Source organism: Scyliorhinus canicula, chromosome 16 (genome assembly GCF_902713615.1).
Source record: "Scyliorhinus canicula chromosome 16, sScyCan1.1, whole genome shotgun sequence".
Taxonomy (NCBI): domain Eukaryota; kingdom Metazoa; phylum Chordata; class Chondrichthyes; order Carcharhiniformes; family Scyliorhinidae; genus Scyliorhinus; species Scyliorhinus canicula.
Genome location: NC_052161.1, coordinates 100,150,618 through 100,177,105, shown reverse-complemented (window position 1 = coordinate 100,177,105; position 26,488 = coordinate 100,150,618). Strand labels below are relative to the sequence as shown.

Genomic DNA, 26,488 nt, shown 5'->3' with positions numbered 1-26,488 from the left:
AGAGAGATTCACTGAAAATCATTGAATAGAGATTCCACCATTTTGTAGCTACCAGCAAGGAAGCAACAGGACTGGAGGATTCAAAATGGATTGTTTTGTAAGAAGGAAGAGTGGGCCAGAGACACAACAGGCCACAATCTCACATCCAAATTTGCTGGTGAATGCTGCACTGGAGAGTCCATGGCAGGACAAAGCTGTGCTGGTGTGAGCTGCTTGGGAGAGTCCAGGGCAGGATGAAGTAGTGCTAGTGTGAGCTCCAGGGCCACTGGAGAACAGCGCATGAAGAAGAAGCTGAAATCAGGAACAAAGTAGTATAAAGATGATTTCTTGAGGTATGGTTTTATTAATTGTGCCAATACAAATCAGGATGCAAAGTCTATGTGTGTTGTATGCAGGAAAGATATTTGTGTTGAAGACAGAATCTCTTAATGTTTTTGAAATGTTCCTTCCAGGGTGTTCATGTCCTCGGACACTTACTTAGTTGTGCAGGTGCCAGTGTTTGGAGCAAGGGTGTTGCCACAAGGCCTGTACTTGTCTCTCTGACAGAGGAAAGTTATGGCAAGGCCATGTTCTAGGCATTTTGTCAGGTGCAGGCTACTGTTGGTGTTGGATTTCCCTACTGATGGAACCATCAATTCTACGGACACGTGCTTGTAGGATTAGAATAGCGGTTTTAATATACTTACAACAGAGCCAGCCTGTTAGCCGTTGAATTTTCGGTGAACTGGCTGGCTGACTCTGTGGCACGGATCTTTATACAGCAGCTCCAGGGGGAGGAGTTCTGGGCAGAGCCAAGGGGGAGCCCAGTACAAACTCTCGTGTACTCCCAGAGCTACCCCCCTGTTGGTCAGGTAGTGCAACTGCACTTACAATATCGGTGTATATATATATATATATATATATATATATACTGGGAATAGAGTGACATTGGTAACTTATAATACCGTGTGAATCTCATTCACCACGTTCACCCCCTGTGAAAAAAATCAAGTCCGGCGGGGGTGGTGGCTCACAGAGTTAGTCTGTCCGGTGGACGAATTGTTCGTTGCGATCTGCGGAGCACCGGGGTTGCAGCCTCTTGCGGTGGCTGGGTGGGTATTAAGAGCTGGGGTACGATGGCAGACTCCAGGGCGGGTCTCGTCCAAACTTCATGCACCCCTGGCTCGACCGGAGACTGGGGGTGGGCTGGTGCTGGCGCGTGGAACCGGTGGGGCGAGCTTGCGGAATCGGGGGCGAGAGGGGGCGGCAGCATAGGGAATGGGGTAAGGGGTTCCTCAGTGGGGGTAGGGGGGGGGGGGCTGGATCCAGCGGGTGCCAGGTCCCGAAGGGATACTGTGTCCTGGCGACCGTCCGGGAACTCCACGAATGCGTACTGGGGGTTGGAATGGAGGGGGCGCACCTTTTCAACAAGGGGGTTGGTTTTGTGCGCCCTGACGTGCTTCCTCAGGAGAACCGGGCCTGGTGTCCTCAGCCACGCCGGAAATGAGACCCCCGTGGTAGTGCCCCTAGAAAAAATGAAGAGCCGCTCGTGTGGGGTTTGATTTGTCGCTGTACAGAGGAGGGATCTAATTGCGTGGAGCGCATCTGGGGTCAGTAGGACGGTCTTTGAGACCACCGCGTTCTCCCTCTCCACCTGCCCGTTCCCCCTGGGGTTGTAGCTGGTAGTCCTGCTCGAGGCGATGCCCTTGTCGAGCAGGTACTGACGCAGCTCGTCGCTCATAAAGGATGAACCCTGGTCGCTGTGCACGTAGCTGGGGAAACCGAACAGGGTGAAGACACTATGCAGGGCCTTAATGACTGTGTGGGAGGTCATGTCGGGGCACGGTATGGCAAATGGGAATCGGGAGAACTCATCTATGGTGTTGAGGAAATAAATGTTCTTGTTAGTGGAGGGGAGTGGCCCTTTGAAATCGATCGCAAGGCATTCAAAGGGCCTAGAAGCCTTGACCAGGTGGGCCCTGTGTAGTCTATAGAAGTGCAGTTTGCACTCTGCACAGATCGGGCAGTCCCTGGTGACTGCTTTTACCTCCTCGTTGGAGAAAGACAGGTTTCGGACTCTGATGTAGTGGGCGAGCCGGGTGACCCCTGGATGGCAGAGGTCATCGTGGATGGCTTTCAGACGGCTGATCTGCGCGCTGGCGCATGTCCCACGGGATAGGGCATTTGAGGGCTCGTTGAGCTTCCCCGGTTGATATTTAATATCGTAACTATAGGTGGAGAGTTCGATCCTCCACCAAAGGATTTTATCGTTTTTTATTTTGCCCCTTTGCGAGTTGTCAAACATAAAGGCAACCAATCGTTGGTCGGTGATGAGGGTGAATCTCCTACCTGCGAGGTAGTGCCTCCAGTGACAAACAGCCTCCACGATGGCTTGTGCGTCCTTCTCGACTGAGGAGTGTCGGAGTTCTGAAGCGGATAGGGTACGGGAGAAAAATGCAACGGACCTCCCTGCCTGATTTAAAGTGGCTGCTAGAACTACCTCTGAGGCGTCGCTCTCAACCTGAAAGGGAGTGGATTCATCCACCGCCCGCATGGCTGCTTTGGCGATGTCCTCCTTGATGCAGCTGAAGGCCTGGCGCGCTGCAGCTGACAGGGGAAATTGTGTGGCCTTAAAGAGTGGGCGGGCTTTGTCTGCATATTGAGGGACCCACTGGGCGTAGTATGAAAAGAACCCCAAGCACTGTTTGAAGGCCTTGGGGCAATGAGGGAGGGGGACTTCTAAGAGGGGGCGCATGCGGTTCGGGTCTGGGCCCAGGACTCCGTTTTCCACGACGTAGCCGAGGATGGCCAGTCTGTTTGTGCGGAAAATGCATTTCTCCTTGTTATAAGTGAGGTTTAATTTCTGTGCCGTCTGGAGAAAACGGTGGAGGTTGGCGTCATGGTCCTGCTGGTCATAGCCGCAGATGGTAACATTGTCCAGATACGGAAACGTGGCCCACAGCCCGTACTGGTCTACCATTCGGTCCATTGCTCGTTGGAATACCGAAACCCCGTTAGTGACGCCGAAGGGAACCCGGAGGAAATGGAAGAGGCGGCCATCGGCTTCGAATGCCGTGTAGTGGCGGTCCTCTGGGCGGATTGGGAGCTGGTGGTATGCAGACTTCAGATCCACCGTGGAAAATAGCCGATATTGGGCGATCTGGTTAACCATGTCTGCAATTCTGGGGAGGGGATACGCGTCTAGGAGCGTAAAGCGATTTATGGTCTGACTATAGTCGACGACCATGCGAACATTTCCCCCGGTCTTGACGACCACCACCTGAGCTCTCCAGGGACTATTACTGGCCTCTATGATCCCCTCACTGAGCAGCCGTCGGACCTCCGATCGGATAAAGACCCTATCCTGTAGGCTGTATCGCCTGCTGCGAGTAGCTACTGGTTTGCAATCTGGAGTGAGATTGGTGAAGAGAGGAGGGGGGGAGATGCGCAGCGTGGCTAGGCTGCAGATAGTGAGTGTGGGCAGGGGCCCGCCGAAGCTGAGGGTGAGGCTCTTGAGGTTGCACTGGAAATCCAGGCCTAATAAGAGTGGCGCGCAGAGGTCAGGCAGGACATAAAGTTTAAATTTTGAATAACTAGCGCCTCGAATTGTGAGTATAGCGACGGTGCATCCTTGGATTTGGACTGAGTGGGAGCCCGAAGCGAGGGCGATAGTTTGGCTCACAGGAAAAATAGGAAGCGAACAGCGTCTTACCAGCTGTGGGTGTATGAAGCTCTCTGTGCTCCCGGAGTCAAAGAGGCATGGTGTGCTGTACCCGTTGATCTGGACCTCCGCCATCGAACTTTGTAGGTGCTTGGGGCGGGACTGATCTAGGGTGACCGCGTTGAGTTGCAGGCCGCGTGATGGATGCCCGGGAAAGTCGTAGTCTTCCGTGTGGGCGTCCGGTCGAGTAGATGCCGGTACGTTCTGGCGAGCTTGATGCAGGATCTCTGTGCTGAGCTGCGGGCCGCGTGATGAGTGCCCGGGGAAGTCGTAGTCTTCAGATGAGCTATAGTGAGCATGGAGATGCAGATGGGGCCCGTGGATCGCACGTGGTGAGCGGCGAGGAAGATGGCATCCAAGATGGCGGCCCCCATGAGTCGCACGTGGCCGGCCGCATGGTGGGGGTTTGCCAAAATGGCGGCCCCCATGGATCGCACGTAGCGGGAGGGGGCGGAGTCGGGGCGTAGGCCGCAGCGGTTCGGGCCCTGCGGGCCCGCTGGTGTTGGGAGCGATTTGTTCTCTCTACTGGGGAGTTAGAAACTGGGGCCCTTTTCGCGAGGCACACTCTGGCATAGTGGCCTTTCTTCCCGCAGCTGCTGCAGGCCGCGGATTGGGATGGGCAGTGCTGCCGCGGGTGCTGGCTTTGGCCACAGAAATGGCAGGCTGGGGCAGCTGAGTAGCTGGCTGGGGCAGCAGAGTAACTGGCTTTGGCAGCGCGGTAGCAGGGGGGCCGTGCGGCACAGGCCTGGGGGGATTGTTGTTCGGGGGTCCACGATGAGGTCGCGGGGTCCGCGGGAAACGAGGTGAGGCTGCGGAAGGAGACTTCCATAGTGGTAGCAGCCTCCACAGTAGTATGTAAGTCCTGGGCCCCCTTTTCTAGCAGTCTTTGGCGCACATAGTTTGATCTAAGGCCCGCTACGAAAACGTCCCGCAAGCTCCCTATGTTCAGCCGCGGTAACGGCTTGATAATTACAGTCATTAGAGAGATTGTTCAGTTCCCGTACAAATTCGGCTAGCGTTTCTGTAGGCGGCTGACGGCGAGTCGTAAACACGTGGCGTGCATAAACCTCGTTAATGGGCCTAACGTACATTTTGTCCAATATCGCTAGCGCTGCGGTGTAAGAACCGGCCGGATTTAGCTGTGTGGAGATTCTGTGGCTTACCCTCGCGTGCAGTAGGCTGAGTTTTTCCGTTGTTCCAGCGGTGCTGGCTTCTGCCAGGTAGGCCTTAAAACATCTCAGCCAGTGGGAAAAAATGTCTTTAGCCTCTGCATCCTGCGGGTCGAGTTCTAGGCGTCAGGGCTTGAGGGCTGCTTCCATGATTTACTTCGACTGTTTCGTAATTATATTAAATTGAATTCTACGGACACGTGCTTGTAGGATTAGAATAGCAGTTTTAATATACTTACAACAGAGCCAGCCTGTTAGCCGTTGAACTTTTGGTGAACTGGCTAGTTGACTCTGTGGCACGGATCTTTATACAGCAGCTCCAGGGGGAGGAATTCTGGGCGGAGCCAAAGGGGGAGCCCAGTACAAACTCTCGAGTACGCCCAGAGCTACTCCCCTGGTGGTCAGGTAGTGCAACTGCACTTACAATATCGGTACATCTATATACTGGGGACAGAGTGACATTGGTAACTTATAATACTGTGTGAATCTCATTCACCACACCTACCCACTTTCTGCTCCTGACAGAAGTTGACGAGGAGGATCAGCTTGTTGCCCATTTAAACTCAGACCAGGGCTTGTTTGAGGCAGGAGTAAAATTTCACTTTGGACTTGTAGCTTCCAGTGTTGGGGCGGAAATGCTGAGGACAGTAATGCACTAGGTACGCTGAAGGGTCATGAGGCGTTCGTGTATTTTGCAAGGAGAGTTTCTGAGATGGCCAACTGGTTCATTTTAAGTGGTGAAGCCCATGGAGGCAGCAATATTCTTCTGGATGACTTTTCTGGAAGAAGGTGTAACCGCCACCTTGTTCCTTGAGCTGACCTTCTCTTCGTCTCGTTAAGTTCGGTGATGCCAAATTTGAAATCCTTGAGCTCACAGGCAACGATAGCAGTATGCCGTTCTGGTCTGTCACTGTTGGGGGTTGTCCGTGGGGACCTGACATTTGAGGTTCCAAATATCATTTTGCCGTAGCGTGATTTCTTTTAATGTGGGGTGGCTGTTGCGCACCAGCCCACACGGGCTTAACTGAGCACAGTGTTGGTTATGACAGGCTGTGTTCTAAGCATTTTGTCCCTGCTGTATGGGCCTAGGACATACAAGCACATCATACTCCTACTGTCCTCCTTTCTCCTCCCCACAGGACTTTTCTCCCTGTGATGCATGAAATGCAGTGACACCTCATGAGCGTGGTACTGATCTCTGACTGTTAACGTCCACATAGCTCTTGTGTAATGACTACCTTGTCCATAGAGGGAACTTTCCTCGGATGACATTGGTTCATCATGCCTTCCACTTGTTGCAACAACATACAAGTGCTTGGGGTTGTTAAATAAATGAATGTTTTTCTTTTACATTCCTTTTTTAAAAAATAAATTTAGATTAGCCAATTATTTTTTTCCGATTAAGGGGCAATTTAGCGTGGCCAATCCACCTACGTTGCACATTTTTGGGTTGTGGGGGCGAAACCCACGCAGACACGGGGAGAACGTGCAAACTCCACACGGACAGTGACCCAGAGCCGGGATCGAACCTGGGACCTCAGCGCCGTGAGGCGGTTGTGCTAACCACTAGGCCACCGTGCTGCCCTTTTACATTCCTGACCAAGTTACCATATTAACTTGTCTGACGCCTTGATAAACCTGTCACTTAACTCCCGTTTCCTTTTCTGAGGTTTCAAGTGCCTAGTTCAATAAACAGTTATATTTATGAACGAAGCACTATTCACTTTTGTGAATAGTGTGTTTTACAACAGCATGGGAATTGGCACAGTCCGCGCGCGGGATCAACATGTGGCAACACCAGTGCTTCACCCTAAGCGATGTTACCAGATGATCCCCCAATATATCTCTGTTCACCTTATTGTGGTAAGCTGGCAACTCAAATGCTGAAAATCCAACAATGTTAACTTTATTCAACAAATTGTGGGCCAGGTGTTCACCCCATCTCCTGGACTGATTTGTCAATGGTGTTTCTTTGCCAGTTCAAGAGCATGATTTTGTGCTGAAGAAACTGTGATCTTCTTGTCCTCAAATTTTGACATTCTCTTTGATTCTGCACCTTGCTTTTCTCCTTTTCCTGCTTCTGTCATTCTAGCTTGCTTCCTTGGGTTTCAAGCTCAAAATTTCAACTGGAAAGCCCACTTCTCCATATTTCATTGCAGCCAAACAAGCTCCGTGACTCTTTCTGGACTCTTTGTTCTTGTTGCTATTAAGTATCACTCACAGTTCAGTAATGTTCAGCTCATTGAAAAAGGTTTTTAATTGCTTATGGTTTGAGTGCAGTTATTCTTCAATAGCATGTCTAATTGCGCAGGTCTGGCCATCAATTGTATTGATTTTTCAGAAATGCTGTATTGTCAGAAACTGTTCTTGTTGGAGAGGCAGAACTTTTTATTATGGTTAAGTTGACTTCTGATGGAGAAATTGGATCATTCATTTCTAACTTTAGAGATCTGTCAAATTTCGGAAGCACGAAAATAAAGTTGCACCACAGACAACTAACGGTGCCAGCATTTCTTTTTTTCAGGTAGTGACCATCCGTTACTACCATCAAGCATCAGTAAGGAGTGAGCAGAAATATTTCTTTCAATGTCCCGATGCCTGGGTACTTGTTTCAATGCCTGGGTACTTGTTACTGATACTGTGTAACCTTCAATTAAGGTGGCTGCAGATTACTCCTAAAATTGATATTAGCTTTTGGACATAAGTCTACCTTAAATTGTACCTTAAATTGGGTATTGATGGTAGCAGCAATGGTTGCTTCCAATATCATGCTTGGTAATAGATCCTTTCTATCAAGCCAACTAATGCATTGGTCTCTGAGCCACTGCTTCAACAATGTGTTTGGTTATGATTTCTGGTAGTTAGTGCTTGATTTGATAGTATACTGTATTTACATTGGACGTACAATACAGAAACAGGCTGTTTAGGGCCAGAAGGTCCATGTGATCTTTTCCCACTCGACCTCATCACACCCCATCAGTCCAACACTTGTTTTTCCTTCTCTCTTGTATTTATGTAGATACCCGGTATCATCTACTCCTTACAATAACAATTTCTATATTCCAACCAAACTCTGGTATTGAAGATTTTCTATTGGATTTAACAGTGAAATGTCTTTTGGTCTTCCTACAAGAAAACATTTGCTTTATGTCTACCCTTTCATACTTGTTACCTTATTAAACCCTTTCCTACTTGTTAAAGCCATGACAGGTCAGCAATCACCTTTTATTTTCAAATGAGCAGAGCTCCAGCCTGTTTGGTCTTTTCTGATGGTGTAACTCAGTGATTTTATTGCCTATCTTGTATATTCTTCACTCTGCAAATATCTCCCACAAGGGAATTGCCAACTTCTCTGCATTGGCAAACAAGCTGGCGTGTCAACAGGTTTAAGTTTTGACAAAGGGCCATCTGGACACAAAACGTTTGCTCTTTTCTCTTCTTACAGATGCTGCCGGACCTGCTGAGATTTTCCAGCATTTTCTCTTTTGGTTTCGGATTCCAGCATCTGCAGTAATTTGCTTTTATCCAGGGTTCAAATTGTATGACTGATACTCCAATTCTTTCAGGTCCTTGTGTTCGGCCTGTGTGTTTCTTAATCAGGAAATCTTGATGCTTATCGAATGAACGATGCATTTACAAATGGTCGGACCAACAGTAATTTTCACTTTGGAAAAATAATTCAAAGTGTTTTTATATAATCTCCCCCTGGGCGGCACGGTGGCGCAGTGGTTAACACTGCTGCCTCAGGGCGCCAAAGACCCGGGTTCGACCCCGGGCCACTGTCCGTGTGGAGTTTGCATAATCTCTCCTTGTCTGTATGGGTCTCATCCCCACAACCCAAATATGTGCAGAGTAGGTTAATTGACCACGCTAAATTGCCCCTTAATTAGAAATAAAAAGAATTGGGTACTCTAAATTAAAAAATATATATAATCTCCCCCTTCATCACAAAGTAATAATTTGCACTTGGTGCAGAGATTTCAGTCAGCAAGATGACACAAGCCTGCAAGCAATGCCATGCTTCTTGAACCTCAGAGGCTGTTCAGGAGTGGATTGATCGTGACTGATTGTTTCGATCAATAATATGGCACCCCATATAAACTAATACAGTTTCCATTTTGTAGATGTATCTTAACTAAATAAAGAATGTGCATTAAATTTTAATTTTAGATTCTCACTATATGGATCTGCTGAATAGGAATGAGCTTTGACTTTGTGAGTATATTAATCTGTAAATTGCCAGATTCTGCCCTAATTGTTTTGAGTATCTGTGATTTGTTGTACTCCTTTTCGTTAGTTCTAAAGAAGATATTGGTGTCTGTCTCATTGATAAAATTACAATGGTCATGCTTGCTGCAAGTTAATCCAGGATTTATGCCAAAAAGGCTTAATTTTCTTTGTGAGGTAGAGCTTGCAATTGCTAACTATATCTTTTTGGCTTGTTTCTAAATTTCTTCCCCTTTTCAAGTGTCCCTCAGTCTGCAAAATTCCCTGGCTGAGAGGCTAAGCAGGTGATGCACACAATTTATACTAGTGTTGAATCTGCATTCCAGCACTTCATAATGCCTTACTTCAAGAATAAAAATGAGTCATGTTGGTCTTGAAAAGCATAATTTATAACGCGTTGGCTGTACAATTCATAAAATTATTGATGTGAGAAGGGGCCCTTAAGTACTCGTGAGCGTATTCTCATAGCCTCATCAAATGTAGTTATAGCAGAGAGCTTGGAAGATGGTCTTGAAGGGAAAGAAAGGACCTCTTCTTAGCAGTAAAAACCTAAATGGGAAATTGAGTGTGGAGACTAATTGATCAGTATACCATTTTCTGTAATTTAACTCTATTAATTAATTCCTCCTTCAGTTTTAAGAGTGAAGTGCATTAAATGTCACTCTTTATGTCTGTTTCTTTTCTGGATTTTAATTACTAATTTGATCAATTTGGATTATTTTTTAAATTCCAGTTAAAACTGGGATTGATTCTTTTTCTCCCAACTGCATCCTTCACATTAGTTCAGTACTTTAGCAAAATATCACAAGGCCATAGGAACACTGCCCTTTTCTGAAATGATGTGGAGATGCCGGCGTTGGACTGGGGTGAGCAAAGTAAGAAGTCTTACAACACCAGGTTAAAGTCAAACATGTTTGTTTCAAACACTAGCTTTCGGAGCACTGCTCCTTCCTCAGGCGAATGAAGAGGTATGTTCCAGAAACATATATATAGACAAATTCAAAGATGCCAGACAATGCTTAGGATGCGAGTGTTTGCAGGTAATTGAATCTTTACAGATCCAGAGATAGGGGTAACCCCAGGTTAAAGAGGTGTGAATTGTCTCAAGCCAGGACAGTTGGTTGGATTTCGCAAGCCCAGACCAAATGATGGGGAATGAATGTAATGCGATATGAATCCCAGGTCCCGGTTGAGGCCGTACTCGTGTGTGCGGAAACTTGGCTATAAGTTTCTGCTCGCCGATTCTGCGTTGTCGCGCGTCCTGAAGGCCGCCTGGAGAACGCTTACCCGGAGATCAGAGGCTGAATGCCCTCTGACTGCTGAAGTGTTTCCGACTGGAAGGGAACATTCCTGCCTGGTGATTGTCGTTTCTGTCTGTTCATTCGTTGTCACAGCGTCTGCATGGTCTCGCCAATGTACCACGCTTCGGGACATCCTCTCCTGCAGCGTATTAGGTAGACAACGTGGTCAAGTCGCATGAGTATGTACCGCATACCTGGTGGGTGGTGTTCTCACGTGTAATGGTGGTATCCATGTCTATGATCTGGCATGTCTTGCAGAGATTGCCATGCAGGGTTGTGTGGTGTCGTGGTCACTGTTCTGAAGGCTGGGTAGTTTGCTGCAAACAATGGTTTGTTTGAGGTTGCGTGGTTATTTGAAGGCAAGTAGAGGGGTGGGGATGACCTTGGCAAGATGTTCATCTTCATCGATGACGTGTTGGAGGCTGCGAAGAAGATATCGTAGTTTCTCCGCTCCGGGAAGTACTAGAGACGAAGGGTACTCTGTCAGTTGTGTCCTGTGTTTGTCTTCTGAGGAAGTCGGTGCGGTATTTTGCTGTGGCGCGTTGGAACTGTCGATCGATGAGTCGAGTGCCATATCCCGTTCGTACGAGGGCATCTTTCAGCGCCTGTAGAAAGGAGAGTATCAGTTGCATTCTTGGACACAGTCGTCTCCATCAAGGACAGTCACCTCAGCACTTTGCTTTACCGCAAGCCCACGGATAACCTCACGATGCTCCACTTCTCCAGCTTCCACCCTAACCCACATTAAAGAAGCTATCCCCTATGGACAAGCCCACCACATACACAGAATCTGCTCAGACGAGGAGGAGCATAACAGACATCTACAGATGCTGAAAGATGCTCGTACAAACGGGATATGGCACTCGACTCATCTCGACAGTCCCAACGCGCCACAGCAAAAAAACAGCACCAACCTCCTCAGAAGACAAACACAGGACACAACCGACAGAGTACCCTCGTCGTCCAGTACTTCCCGGAGCGGAGAGAAACTACGACATCTTCTTTTATACGCTGCTGGAAAGGATGTCCCGAAGCGTGGTACATTGGCGAGACCATGCAGACGCTATGACAACGAATGAATGGACATCGCGCGACAGTCGCCAGGCAGGAATGTTCCCTTCCAGTCGGGGAACACTTCACCAGTCAAGGGCATTCAGCCTCTGATCTCCGGGTAAGCATTCTCCAAGGCGGCCTTCAGGACGCGCGACAACGCAGAATTGCCGAGCAGAAACTTATAGCCAAGTTCCGCACACATGAGTACGGCCTCAACCAGGACCTGGGGTTCATGTCTCATTACATTCATCCCCCACCATTTGGCCTGGGCTTCCGAAATCCAACCAACTGTCCTGGCTTGAGACAATTCACACCTCTTTAACCTGGGGTTACCCCTATCTCTGGATCTGTAAAGATTCAATTACCTGCAAATGCTCGCATTCTAAGCATTGTCTGGCATTTTTGAATTTGTCTATATATATATGTTTCTGGAACATACCTCTTCATTCACCTGAGGAAGGAGCAGTGCTCCGAAAGCTAGTGTTTGAAACAAACATGTTGGACTTTAACCTGGTGTTGTAAGACTTCTTACTTTTCTGAAATGGGGGACTTTGACTTTAAGTTGTCTTAGCTACTTTTTAACATTTTTTTATTGATACTTCAGATTTATGAGCAGCTGCATCAGCTGTCAGCTCCATTCCCACCAGAACATGTGCCCAGTGATCCTTTTTAAAAACAATTTAGAGTACCCAATTCTTTTTTTTCAATTAAGGAGCAAATTGAGTGTTCAAACCATCTACTCTGCACATCTTTGGGTTGTGGGGGTGATTCCCATGCAGACACGGGAAAAATGTGCAAACTCCACATGGACAGTGATCTGGGGCCGGGATCGGCCCCAGTGATCTTAATTGCAGTTAGATGCACTTTGCTTTTCCGTCAGATAATGTATGTTGATGTGCTTTGAGAATACCACTTTGTCCTAACGTTTAGTGTCTCTGTCAGGTCCCACAGGTGCCCAGACAGGCAGGACCTGCAGCTTACACAACATATGAACTAAACAAGGGTCATCCAAACTTCTCAGCAACGCCGCCAGGCCATGCCTCTTCGCCAGGCCTCTCACAGGTAACAAGTAGCAAAAGTAGAGAGATTTTTCCTTGGGGAGGGTAGAGTGGAAGGAGAGGGAAAGACGTGAGCTAATGACATTCAATCCTAATGCTTCATGATACAATGTTCATGGAAAATCCAGTCAGTGATTCTTGAATGCAGACAAAATAATTGTAAGGTAGGCTTTGAACTGGAGATATTGGAGTGCAGCTTTCACTTCAAGTTGCGGAGGATGTTAATGCTGTGGAACATCTGTGCACTTGGTATGAAGTTGTTTAAGATCCAATTCATCGACAAAAACTAGACCTCTGTTCCAAAATAAACACCCCAAAGGAACCATCAAATACAAAAACTTGTGAGAATTGCTGAAGAAAGAGATGTGCAGCCAAAGCTTTTTCTTTTGCACCCATCAGGACAGATTTGCGAGAATCTCAAAGGGAATAACAGTTGATACTGTTAACCTTTTCTCACAAGGGCTCTCGACTATTGTCCACTGTAAACCCACTTTCACTGCTCGGTATACGCTTTGGATTCCTGCAGTTCCATGTGCCATAAGATTTGGCTTATTGGCAACCTTGTAAATAGGGTTGAGCCATTTGCTCACTGTGCAAGCTTGATGCTGAAATAGGCCACATTGAAGCTATCCTGTGGGTCATGGTTACGCTGATCAGATCATTGCCGCTATTTATCATGCAAACTCAGATTGGGTCTAGGGACACCACTTTCTGCCTTGAAAGGTGCCCGTATACTTCGGATAGGTTGTTTCAAAAATTTAAACAACAGTGAAGCTAACCATTGCATGCTGCTTCTACGCAGTAGCTGTATGTGTAGTATTCTCCACTAACAGGATCATTTCCACATGAACAAATAAAATGAATAAGTGAAAGACTACGGAACACATTTCAATAGAACTTACTTGTTTACTGACTAACAACCATAGTAATCTGCCACACTCCTTGGATTTTATTGGCATACGTGATGTCAGATGTAGGAGTCCTAGACGGGTGTCTGGTCCTATAAGATGATGTCCAGTTCGTGAAATGATTCAACAGAAGCCAAGTCGGCTCGCATGAATCATATGCAAGTTGCTACAGGAGCCCTTCTCGGTCAATTTATTAGACGGTTTAGTAGACTATTAGTACCAAAGGAGCCCTACCCCAGTATACTTGGAAGAATGCTATTATGTACTTGACATTTTGCACCGTTGCATTGTATTGCAAATGCAGAGGAAATGCTTGAAATGCTGAAATCTAACAAGACTTGTATTTCATACTGTGCAAAGTATTATTAAAATAAAATTAATTAATCTGGCAAGCAATACCTTTTGAAGAGGGGACCCTACTGTGACATTGTAGGGATTTCCACCTTTTAGCTTCTGAGCACCCCTGTTTTAAACATTCCATGAATCCACTGTAACGCAAGTACTTTCCTATATAAAACTTAGTTGTGCCATTAAATATATGCAGCATTTTACCTACATATAATGTGAAACTTATTGCTGGTGCTGAGCAACAATTGCGTGAAGCCCTGGATGCATCTTTGACCATGCCATGCCTGCCAGTGTTCATTCTGGCTTGGTACTTTGTTTTCATTGATGTATCTGCTGAAAATCTAGTTTGCATATGTGGATTGTACTAAATGGAACCAATTCATTGCTGCAGAAGGAGTGTTGGCATATTCAATGTACATTCATACTAAAATGTCTCCAAAGATATTCCACTGAACTTGGTGCTGAGGGAACTCTAATAAAATGAGCTTTCTAGCTTTGGGACAGTGGGTGGCAGTTGACTTTCAATATTCTCCGTAAAAAGATTTGTTACCCGCACGGGGTGTGGAAGTTTGTTTTGTCATGAGTTTGGGAAAAATGGGGGCAGCACGGTGGCCTAGTGGTTAGCACAACCACTTCACGGCGCTGAGGTCCCAGGTTCGATCCCGGCTCTGGGTCACTGTCCGTGTGGAGTTTGCACATTCTCCCCGTGTCTGCGTGGGTTTCGCCCCCACCAACCCAAAATGTGCAGAGTAGGTGGATGGACACGCAAATTGCCCCTTAATTGGAAAAAATAATTGGGTAATCTAAATTATTAAAAAAAAAGTTTGGGAAAAATGAGTATTAAACTTGTAGGTACCAGAAAGATTTGTTATCACATGGTTTTATTATGTTAAAGTCGATGTATTTTTTTCTTGAGTTGAAGAATGTAAAAGCTTGCGACATATCTGTTGGCCCTACTGTAACAAACCTTCCAGACTTGCAGGTTTCTTTTGACTGAGCCAATTTCTCCAAGCTGGACAAAGTTATATTTCACCTTGCATAGTTTTATTCAGTTATTTATTTTGTTGAGTATGTCTGCAAGTAACACAGTTCAGCCAACCCCACACTATTAGGCATGTGCAAGTTCAGGTTTCTTATCAGCTAAGAAAGTTCCATACCTCTTCCCTGAGATTAATATATGATGTGGAGATGCCGGCGTTGGACTGGGGTGAGCACAGTAAGAAGTCTTACAACACCAGGTTAAAGTCCAACATGTTGTTTCAAACACTAGCTTTCGGAGCACTGCTCCTTCCTCAGGTGAATTCACCTGAGGAAGGAGCAGTGCCGAAAGCTAGTGTTTGAAACAAACATGTTGGACTTTAACCTGGTGTTTTAAGATTAAATATATGGGTTGTCTGCTGTCCCTCGATTTGAGGATGGCATCTACTTGGTCACTGGTTTCTGCCATGTATCTTCATGTGACTGAACAGACCAATTCACAACTGTCAGATCTTAGGACATCCTGTCCCATGTGCCCAATGAGGTAGTGGGATCCACAGTGCAGGATTTGTTTCATTAAGCTGCCAATGATTAATGTCAAGGAGAGCTTCAGAATGTGTTTGAAGTGCTTTCTTTGTCCCGCCACTCCCACTCCTTCCACCCATCTCTCACTCACATTGGCAATTGAGACATGCAGTACAGGAACTGGTGGGGGAGGATAGCTTTCAGTTATCTGGACATAGTCTCGGCCATCAAAGTTGATTTTACCGGAGTTTTCCCTGAATACTTGTGGCACTGACTCCAAAAAAGGACACAACATTTGTTTGATGGTTGTAGCTTTGAATCTGGAAAATGCTACGGCGGCATGGCTGATGGATTTTCTGGCTCTTTGTTGCAGGTACACAGTTCAGGTCACATTGCAGGGCAGGAGTATTATGGTGACTGCTTTGTACACTAGGACTTCTATTGACTTGTGGAGGTCTTTACATATGCTGCCATAGTTTGCAGAAGGCTGAGCTACCAAAGCTGATCCAGTATTGGATCTCCTCATCAATGGTAGTCTTTGAGAGAGGTGCTGCACAGGCCTGGGGCATGCTCAACATATTTCAGAGTCACTCCTTCAAATATAAGTGGATTATTTGGCTGTCCACACCTGGATCACCACCTTAATGTGAAGGAGAGGCTTGTGCGATGCTGTCAGGGACTTTCCTCCTGGTAAGGCACTTGTGGTGGCAGGATTTGGGGGAGGTGCCGATAAATGTGGTCCAAAAAGTCTCCACTGCAGACCAGTCAAAGGAATACTGTCTCTCTCGCTGGCTTCAAGGTGGAAAAAGGCTGCAGCAGCCACAGAGTCTGATCATCAAGCTGTCACATAGATAGAATTTACAGTGCAGAAGGAGGCCATTCGGCCCATCGAGTCTGCACCGGCTCTTGGAAAGAGCACCCTACCCAAGGTCAATACCTCCACCCTAACTCCATAACCCAGTAACCCCACCCACAACTAAGGGCAATTTTGGACACTTAAGGGCAATTTATCATGGTCAATCCACCTAACCTGCACATCTTTAAACTGTGGGAGGAAACCGGAGCACCCGGAGGAATCCCAGGCACACACTGGGAGGATGTGCAGACTCCGCACAGACAGTGACCCAAGCCGGAATCGAACCTGGGGCCCTAGAGCTGTGAAGCAATTGTGCTATCCACAATGCTACCATGCTGCCCTTGTATGGATAAGCATTATTCCTCGAGATAACCATCTCACCTCTGGTATATATGAGCGCTGGATTGTGCTCTGTACCCACTTATTCACAAAGTGCAACACTTGGGATTTGTGACTGGCGTTCATAAAATTAACAAGAGTTACATCTGTGTGGCGAACACATTGAAGGCCTAGTTCAGTTATCTTGTGCAGCAATGACTCTTGCTGTTTTAAAAAAAAAACAAGTGTCCAAATGATGTGATGTGCATGGATTTTTATTTTTGCACAACTTCAGAACAACAGAATGGTTATTGCTGCAGCCCCCATCAGTGCAGAGTATTCAGCTGATTTCTGCCGAAGCAATTAAATCATCTTAAACATTTTGGAAATATTGTTTTCTTGAAGAACATTTTGCCAAACAAGTAGTACACTTAGACCAAACATTTGTAAACAAATGGAGTATCATAGAATCCCTACAGTGCAGAGAAGGCCATTCGGTCCATCGAATCTGCACCGACCCTGCAAATGATCAACCTATCTAAGCCCAATACCCTGCCCTGTCCCCGTAACCCCACCTAACCTTTTGGACACTTAAAAGGCAATTAGCATAGCCAATCCACTTAACCTGCACATTTTAGGACTATGGGAGGAAAACCAGAGCAGCTGGGGTAACCCACGCAGAGAAGGGGAGAAGTGAACACTCCACGCAGTCAGTCACCTGTGAGTGCTGTGAGGCCAGCAGTGCTAAGCACTGCTGCCTCACAGCACTCACAGGTGACTGACTGCGTGGATTGTTCACATTCTCCCCGTCTCTGCGTGGGTTACCCCAGCTGCTCTGGTTTCCTCCCATAGTCCTAAAACGTGCAGGTTAGGTGGATTGGCTATGCTAAATTGCTCTTTAAGTGTCCAAAAGGTTAGGTGGGGTTACGGGGACAGGGCAGGGTATTGGGCTTAGATAGGTTGATCATTTGCAGGGTCGGTGCAGATTCGATGGACCGAATGGCCTTCTCTGCACTGTAGGATTCTATGATACTCCATTTGTTTACAAATGTTTGGTCTATGTGTACTACTTGTTTGGCAAAATGTTCTTCAGAAACATATTTCCAAAATGTTTAAGATGATTTAATTGCTTCGGCAGAAATCAGCTGAATACTCTGCACTGATGGGGGCTGCAGCAATAACCATTCTGTTGTTCTGAAGTTGTGCAAAAATAAAAATCCATGCACATCACATCATTTGGACACTTGTTTTTTTTTTAAAACAGCAAGAGTCATTGCTGCACAAGATAACTGAACTAGGCCTTCAATGTGTTCGCCACACAGATGTAACTCTTGTTAATTTTATGAACGCCAGTCACAAATCCCAAGTGTTGCACTTTGTGAATAAGTGGGTACAGAGCACAATCCAGCGCTCATATATACACAGAGGTGAGATGGTTATCTCGAGGAATAATGCTTATCCATACAAGGGCAGCATGGTAGCATTGTGGATAGCACAATTGCTTCACAGCTCTAGGGCCCCAGGTTCGATTCCGGCTTGGGTCACTGTCTGTGCGGAGTCTGCACATCCTCCCAGTGTGTGCCTGGGATTCCTCCGGGTGCTCCGGTTTCCTCCCACAGTTTAAAGATGTGCAGGTTAGGTGGATTGACCATGATAAATTGCCCTTAAGTGTCCAAAATTGCCCTAGTTGTGGGGGGTTACTGGGGTTATGGAGTTAGGGTGGAGGTATTGACCTTGGGTAGGGTGCTCTTTCCAAGAGCCGGTGCAGACTCGATGGGCCGAATGGCCTCCTCTGCACTGTAAATTCTCTCTATGTGACAGCTTGATGATCAGACTCTGTGGCTGCTGCAGCCTTTTTCCATTTGAAGCCAGCGAGAGAGACAGTATTCCTTTGACTGGTCTGCAGTGGAGACTTTTGGACCACATTTATCGGGCACCTCCCCCAAATCCTGCCACCACAAGTGCCTTACCAGGAGGAAAGAGTCCCTGACAGCATCGCACAGCCTCTCCTTCACATTAAGGTGGTGATCCAGGTGTGGACAGCCAAATAATCCACTTATATATTTGAAGGAGTGACTCTGAAATATGTTGAGCATGCCCCAGGCCTGTGCAGCCACCTCTCTCAAAAGACTACCATTGATGAGGAGATCCAATACTGGATCAGCTTTGGTAGCTCAGCCTTCTGCAAACTATGGCAGCATATGTAAAGACCTCCACAAGTCAATAGAAGTCCTAGTGTACAAAGCAGTCACCATAATACTCCTGCCCTGCAATGTGACCTGAACTGTGTACCTGCAACAAAGAGAGCCAGAAAATCCATCAGCCATGCCGCCGTAGCATTTTCCAGATTCAAAGCTACAACCATCAAACAAATGTTGTGTCCTTTTTGGAGTCAGTGCCACAAGTATTCAGGGAAAACTCCGGTAAAATCAACTTTGATGGCCGAGACTATGTCCAGATAACTGAAAGCTATCCTCCCCCACCAGTTCCTGTACATGCATGTCTCAATTGCCAATGTGAGTGAGAGATGGGGTGGAAGGAGTGGGAGTGGCGGGACAAAGAAAGCACTTCAAACACATTCTGAAGCTCTCCTTGACATTAATCATTGGCAGCTTAATGAAACAAATCCTGCACTGTGGATCCCACTACCTCATTGGGCAACATGGGACAGGATGTCCTAAGATCTGACAGTTGTGAATTGGTCTGTTCAGTCACATGAAGATACATGGCAGAAACCAGTGACCAAGTAGATGCCATCCTCAATCGAGGGACAGCAGACAACCCATATATTTAATCTTAAAACACCAGGTTAAAGTCCAACATGTTTGTTTCAAACACTAGCTTTCGGAGCACTGCTCCTTCCTCAGGTGAATTCACCTGAGGAAGGAGCAGTGCTCCGAAAGCTAGTGTTTGAAACAAACATGTTGGACTTTAACCTGGTGTTGTAAGACTTCTTACTGTGCTCACCCCAGTCCAACGCCGGCATCTCCACATCATATATTTAATCTCAGGGAAGAGGTATGGAACTTTCTTAGCTGATAAGAAACCTGAACTTGCCACATGCCGAATAGTGTGGGGTTGGCTGAACTGTGTTACTTTGCAGACATACTCAACAAAATAAATAACTGAATAAAACTATGCAAGGTGAAATATAACTTTGTCCAGCTTGGAGAAATTGGCTCAGTCAAAAGAAACCTGCAAGTCTGGAAGGTTTGTTACAGTAGGGGCCAACAGATATGTAGTCAGCAAGCTTTTACATTCTTCAACTCAAGAAAAAAATACATCGACTTTAACATAATAAAACCATGTGATAACAAATCTTTCTGGTACCTACAAGTTTAATACTCATTTTTCCCAAACTTTTTTTTTAATAATTTAGATTACCCAATTATTTTTTCCAATTAAGGGGCAATTTAGCGTGTCCAATCCACCTACTCTGCACATTTTTGGGTTGTGGGGGCGAAACCCACGCAGACACGGGGAGAATGTGCAAACTCCACACGGACAGTGACCCAGAGCCGGGATCGAACCTGGGACCTCAGCGCCGTGAAGTGGTTGTGCTAACCACTAGGCCACCGTGCTGCCCCCATTTTTCCCAAACTCATGACAAACAAACTTCCACACCCGTGCGGGTAACAAATCTTTTACGGAGAATATTGAAAGTCAACTGCCACCCACTGTCCCAAAGCTAGAAAGCTCATTTTATTAGAGTTCCCTCAGCACCAAGTTCAGTGGAATATCTTTGGAGACATTTTAGTATGAATGTACATTGAATATGCCAACACTCCTTCTGCAGCAATGAATTGGTTCCATTTAGTACAATCCACATATGCAAACTAGATTTTCAGCAGATACATCAATGAAAACAAAGTACCAAGCCAGAATGAACACTGGCAGGCATGGCATGGTCAAAGATGCATCCAGGGCTTCACGCAATTGTTGCTCAGCACCAGCAATAAGTTTCACATTATATGTAGGTAAAATGCTGCATATATTTAATGGCATAACTAAGTTTTATATAGGAAAGTACTTGCGTTACAGTGGATTCATGGAATGTTTAAAACAGGGGTGCTCAGAAGCTAAAAGGTGGAAATCCCTACAATGTCACAGTAGGGTCCCCTCTTCAAAAGGTATTGCTTGCCAGATTAATTAACTTTATTTTAATAATACTTTGCACAGTATGAAATACAAGTCTTGTTAGATTTCAGCATTTCAAGCATTTCCTCTGCATTTGCAATACAATGCAACGGTGCAAAATGTCAAGTACATAATAGCATTCTTCCAAGTATACTGGGGTAGGGCTCCTTTGGTACTAATAGTCTACTAAACCGTCTAATAAAATTGACCGAGAAGGTGCTCCTGTAGCAACTTGCATATGATTCATGCGAGCCGACTTGGCTTCTGTTGAATCATTTCACCGAACTGGACATCATCTTATAGGAACCAGACACCCGTCTAGGACTCCTACATCTGACATCACGTATGCCAATAAAATCCAAGGAGTTGGGCAGATTACTATGGTTGTTAGTCAGTAAACAAGTAATAGTTCTATTGAAATGTGTTCCGTAGTCTTTCACTTATTCATTTTCATTTGTTCATGTGGAAATGATCCTGTTAGTGGAGAATACTACACATACAGCTACTGCGTAGAAGCAGCATGCAATGGTTAGCTTCACTGTTGTTTAAATTTTTGAAACAACCTATCCGAAGTATACGGGGCACCTTTCAAGGCAGAAAGTGGTGTCCCTAGACCCAATCTGAGTTTGCATGATAAATAGCGAGCAATGATCTGATCAGCGTAACCATGACCCACAGGATAGCTTCAATGTGGCCTATTTCAGCATCAAGCTTGCACAGTGAGCAAATGGCTCAACCCTATTTACAAGGTTGCCAATAAAGCCAAATCTTATGGCACATGGAACTGCAGGAATCCAAAGCGTATACCGAGCAGTGAAAGTGGGTTTACAGTGGACAATAGTCGAGAGCCCTTGTGAGAAAAGGTTACAACAGTATCAACTGTTATTCCCTTTGAGATTCTCGCAAATCTGTCCTGATGGGTGCAAAAGAAAAAGCTTTGGCTGCACATCTCTTTCTTCAGCAATTCTCACAAGTTTTGTATTTGATGGTTCCTTTGGGGTGTTTATTTTGGAACAGAGGTCTAGTTTTTGTCGATGAATTATGGATCTTAAACAACTTCATACAAGTGCACAGATGTTCCACAGCATTAACTCCTCCGCAACTTGAAGTGAAAGCTGCACTCCAATATCTCCAGTTCAAAGCCTACCTTACAATTATTTTGTCTGCATTCAAGAATCACTGACTGGATTTTCCATGAACATTGTAGTCATGAAGCATTAGGATTGAATGTCATTAGGCTCACGTCTTTCCCTCTCCTTCCACCCTACCCTCCCCAAGGAAAAATCTCTCTACTTTTGCTACTTGTTACCTGTGAGAGGCCTGGCGAAGAGGCATGGCCTGGCGGCGTTGCTGAGAAGTTTGGATGACCCTTGTTTAGTTCATATGTTGTGTAAGCTGCAGGTCCTGCCTGTCTGGGCACCTGTGGGACCTGACAGAGACACTAAACGTTAGGACAAAGTGGTATTCTCAAAGCACATCAACATACATTATCTGACGGAAAAGCAAAGTGCATCTAACTGCAATTAAGATCACTGGGGCCGATCCCGGCCCCAGATCACTGTCCATGTGGAGTTTGCACATTTTTCCCGTGTCTGCATGGGAATCACCCCCACAACCCAAAGATGTGCAGAGTAGATGGTTTGAACACGTCAATTTGCTCCTTAATTGAAAAAAAAGAATTGGGTACTCTAAATTGTTTTTAAAAAGGATCACTGGGCACATGTTCTGGTGGGAATGGAGCTGACAGCTGATGCAGCTGCTCATAAATCTGAAGTATCAATAAAAAAATGTTAAAAAGTAGCTAAGACAACTTAAAGTCAAGTCCCCCATTTCAGAAAAGTAAGAAGTCTTACAACACCAGGTTAAAGTCCAACATGTTTGTTTCAAACACTAGCTTTCGGAGCACTGCTCCTTCCTCAGGTGAATGAAGAGGTATGTTCCAGAAACATATATATATAGACAAATTCAAAAATGCCAGACAATGCTTAGAATGCGAGCATTTGCAGGTAATTGAATCTTTACAGATCCAGAGATAGGGGTAACCCCAGGTTAAAGAGGTGTGAATTGTCTCAAGCCAGGACAGTTGGTTGGATTTCGGAAGCCCAGGCCAAATGGTGGGGGATGAATGTAATGAGACATGAACCCCAGGTCCTGGTTGAGGCCGTACTCATGTGTGCGGAACTTGGCTATAAGTTTCTGCTCGGCAATTCTGCGTTGTCGCGCGTCCTGAAGGCCGCCTTGGAGAATGCTTACCCGGAGATCAGAGGCTGAATACCCTCTGACTGGTGAAGTGTTCCCTGACTGGAAGGGAACATTCCTGCCTGGCGATTGTCGCGCGATGTCCATTCATTCGTTGTCATAGCGTCTGCATGGTCTCGCCAATGTACCACGCTTCGGGACATCCTTTCCAGCAGCGTATAAAAGAAGATGTCGTAGTTTCTCCGCTCCGGGAAAGTACTGGACGACGGAGGGTACTCTGTCGGTTGTGTCCTGTGTTTGTCTTCTGAGGAGGTTGGTGCTGTTTTTTGCTGTGGCGCGTTGGAACTGTCGATCGATGAGTCGAGCGCCATATCCCGTTTGTACGAGAGCATCTTTCAGCATCTGTAGATGTCTGTTATGCTCCTCCTCGTCTGAGCAGATTCTGTGTATGCGGTGGGCTTGTCCAAGGGGATAGCTTCTTTAATGTGGTTAGGGTGGAAGCTGGAGAAGTGGAGCATCGTGAGGTTATCCGTGGGCTTGCGGTAAAGCAAAGTGCTGAGGTGACTGTCCTTGATGGAGACGACTGTGTCCAAGAATGCAACTGATACTCTCCTTTCTACAGGCGCTGAAAGATGCCCTCGTACGAACGGGATATGGCACTCGAATCATCGATCGACAGTTCCAACGCGCCACAGCAAAATACCGCACCGACTTCCTCAGAAGACAAACACAGGACACAACTGACAGAGTACCCTTCGTCGTCTAGTACTTTCCCGGAGCGGAGAAACTACGATATCTTCTTCGCAGCCTCCAACACGTCATCGATGAAGATGAACATCTTGCCAAGGTCATCCCCACACCCCTCTACTTGCCTTCAAATAACCACGCAACCTCAAACAAACCATTGTTTGCAGCAAACTACCCAGCCTTCAGAACAGTGACCACGACACCACACAACCCTGCATGGCAATCTCTGCAAGACATGCCAGATCATAGACATGGATACCACCATTACACGTGAGAACACCACCCACCAGGTATGCGGTACATACTCATGCGACTTGACCGACGTTGTCTACCTAATACGCTGCAGGAGGATGTCCCGAAGCGTGGTACATTGGCGAGACCATTCAGACGCTGTGACAACGAATGAACAGACAACGCGCGACAATCACCAGGCAGGAATGTTCCCTTCCAGTCGGGAAACACTTCAGCAGTCAGAGGGCATTCAGCCTCTGATCTCCGGGTAAGCGTTCTCCAAGGCGGCCTTCAGGACGCGCGACAACGCAGAATCGGCGAGCAGAAACTTATAGCCAAGTTCCGCACACACGAGTACGGCCTCAACCGGGACCTGGGATTCATATCGCATTACATTCATTCCCCATCATTTGGTCTGGGCTTGCGAAATCCAACCAACTGTCCTGGCTTGAGACAATTCACACCTCTTTAACCTGGGGTTACCCCTATCTCTGGATCTGTAAAGATTCAATTACCTGCAAACACTCGCATCCTAAGCATTGTCTGGCATCTTTGAATTTGTCTATATATATGTTTCTGGAACATACCTCTTCATTCGCCTGAGGAAGGAGCAGTGCTCCGAAAGCTAGTGTTTGAAACAAACATGTTTGACTTTAACCTGGTGTTGTAAGACTTCTTACTTTGCTCACCCCAGTCCAACGCCGGCATCTCCACATCATTTCAGAAAAGGGCAGTGTTCCTATGGCCTTGTGATATTTTGCTAAAGTACTGAACTAATGTGAAGGATGCAGTTGGGAGAAAAAGAATCAATCCCAGTTTTAACTGGAATTTAAAAAATAATCCAAATTGATCAAATTAGTAATTAAAATCCAGAAAAGAAACAGACATAAAGAGTGACATTTAATGCACTTCACTCTTAAAACTGAAGGAGGAATTAATTAATAGAGTTAAATTACAGAAAATGGTATACTGATCAATTAGTCTCCACACTCAATTTCCCATTTAGGTTTTTACTGCTAAGAAGAGGTCCTTTCTTTCCCTTCAAGACCATCTTCCAAGCTCTCTGCTATATAATACTACATTTGATGAGGCTATGAGAATACGCTCACGAGTACTTAAGGGCCGCCTTCTCACATCAATAATTTTATGAATTGTACAGCCAACGCGTTATAAATTATGCTTTTCAAGACCAACATGACTCATTTTTATTCTTGAAGTAAGGCATTATGAAGTGCTGGAATGCAGATTCAACACTAGTATAAATTGTGTGCATCACCTGCTTAGCCTCTCAGCCAGGGAATTTTGCAGACTGAGGGACACTTGAAAAGGGGAAGAAATTTAGAAACAAGCCAAAAAGAGTATAGTTAGCAATTGCAAGCTCTACCTCACAAAGAAAACTAAGCCTTTTTGGCATAAATCCTGGATTAACTTGCAGCAAGCATGACCATTGTAATTTTATCAATGAGACAGACACCAATATCTTCTTTAGAACTAACGAAAAGGAGTACAACAAATCACAGATACTCAAAACAATTAGGGCAGAATCTGGCAATTTACAGATTAATATACTCACAAAGTCAAAGCTCATTCCTATTCAGCAGATCCATATAGTGAGAATCTAAAATTAAAATTTAATGCACATTCTTTATTTAGTTAAGATACATCTACAAAATGGAAACTGTATTAGTTTATATGGGGTGCCATATTATTGATCGAAACAATCAGTCACGATCAATCCACTCCTGAACAGCCTCTGAGGTTCAAGAAGCATGGCATTGCTTGCAGGCTTGTGTCATCTTGCTGACTGAAATCTCTGCACCAAGTGCAAATTATTACTTTGTGATGAAGGGGGAGATTATAATATTTTTAATTTAGAGTACCCAATTCTTTTTATTTCTAATTAAGGGGCAATTTAGCGTGGTCAATTAACCTACTCTGCACATATTTGGGTTGTGGGGATGAGACCCATACAGACAAGGAGAGATTATGCAAACTCCACACGGACAGTGGCCCGGGGTCGAACCCGGGTCTTTGGCGCCCTGAGGCAGCAGTGTTAACCACTGCGCCACCGTGCCGCCCAGGGGGAGATTATATAAAAACACTTTGAATTATTTTTCCAAAGTGAAAATTACTGTTGGTCCGACCATTTGTAAATGCATCGTTCATTCGATAAGCATCAAGATTTCCTGATTAAGAAACACACAGGCCGAACACAGGACCTGAAAGAATTGGAGTATCAGTCATACAATTTGAACCCTGGATAAAAGCAAATTACTGCAGATGCTGGAATCCGAAACCAAAAGAGAAAATGCTGGAAAATCTCAGCAGGTCCGGCAGCATCTGTAAGAAGAGAAAAGAGCAAACGTTTTGTGTCCAGATGGCCCTTTGTCAAAACTTAAACCTGTTGACACGCCAGCTTGTTTGCCAATGCAGAGAAGTTGGCAATTCCCTTGTGGGAGATATTTGCAGAGTGAAGAATATACAAGATAGGCAATAAAATCACTGAGTTACACCCATCAGAAAAGACCAAACAGGCTGGAGCTCTGCTCATTTGAAAATAAAAGGTGATTGCTGACCTGTCATGGCTTTAACAAGTATGAAAGGGTTTAATAAGGTAACAAGTATGAAAAGGGTAGACATAAAGCAAATGTTTCTTGTAGGAAGACCAAAAGACATTTCACTGTTAAATCCAATAGAAAATCTTCAATACCAGAGTTTGGTTGGAATATAGAA

The 26,488-nt window shown here is 45.7% G+C and overlaps 1 protein-coding gene across 28 annotated transcripts in view; it reads right to left on the bottom strand.

Annotated features, from left to right (window-relative positions):
* LOC119979278 (eukaryotic translation initiation factor 4 gamma 3-like) overlaps positions 1-26,488 on the bottom strand; it is a 504,690-nt gene that overhangs the window by 363,987 nt on the left and 114,215 nt on the right. For 12 of the 28 annotated variants that reach the window (XM_038821282.1, XM_038821283.1, XM_038821288.1 and 9 more), the window contains one exon: positions 21,888-22,007. The exons of 14 other annotated variants lie outside the window; for them this stretch is intronic. In XM_038821282.1, the coding sequence (XP_038677210.1) occupies positions 21,888-22,007 (120 nt within the window). Of the gene's footprint in view, positions 1-21,887; positions 22,008-25,328; positions 25,359-26,488 lie in introns of those variants that run through there. 2 more of the 28 variants (XM_038821293.1, XM_038821308.1) reach the window with 2 other exon arrangements.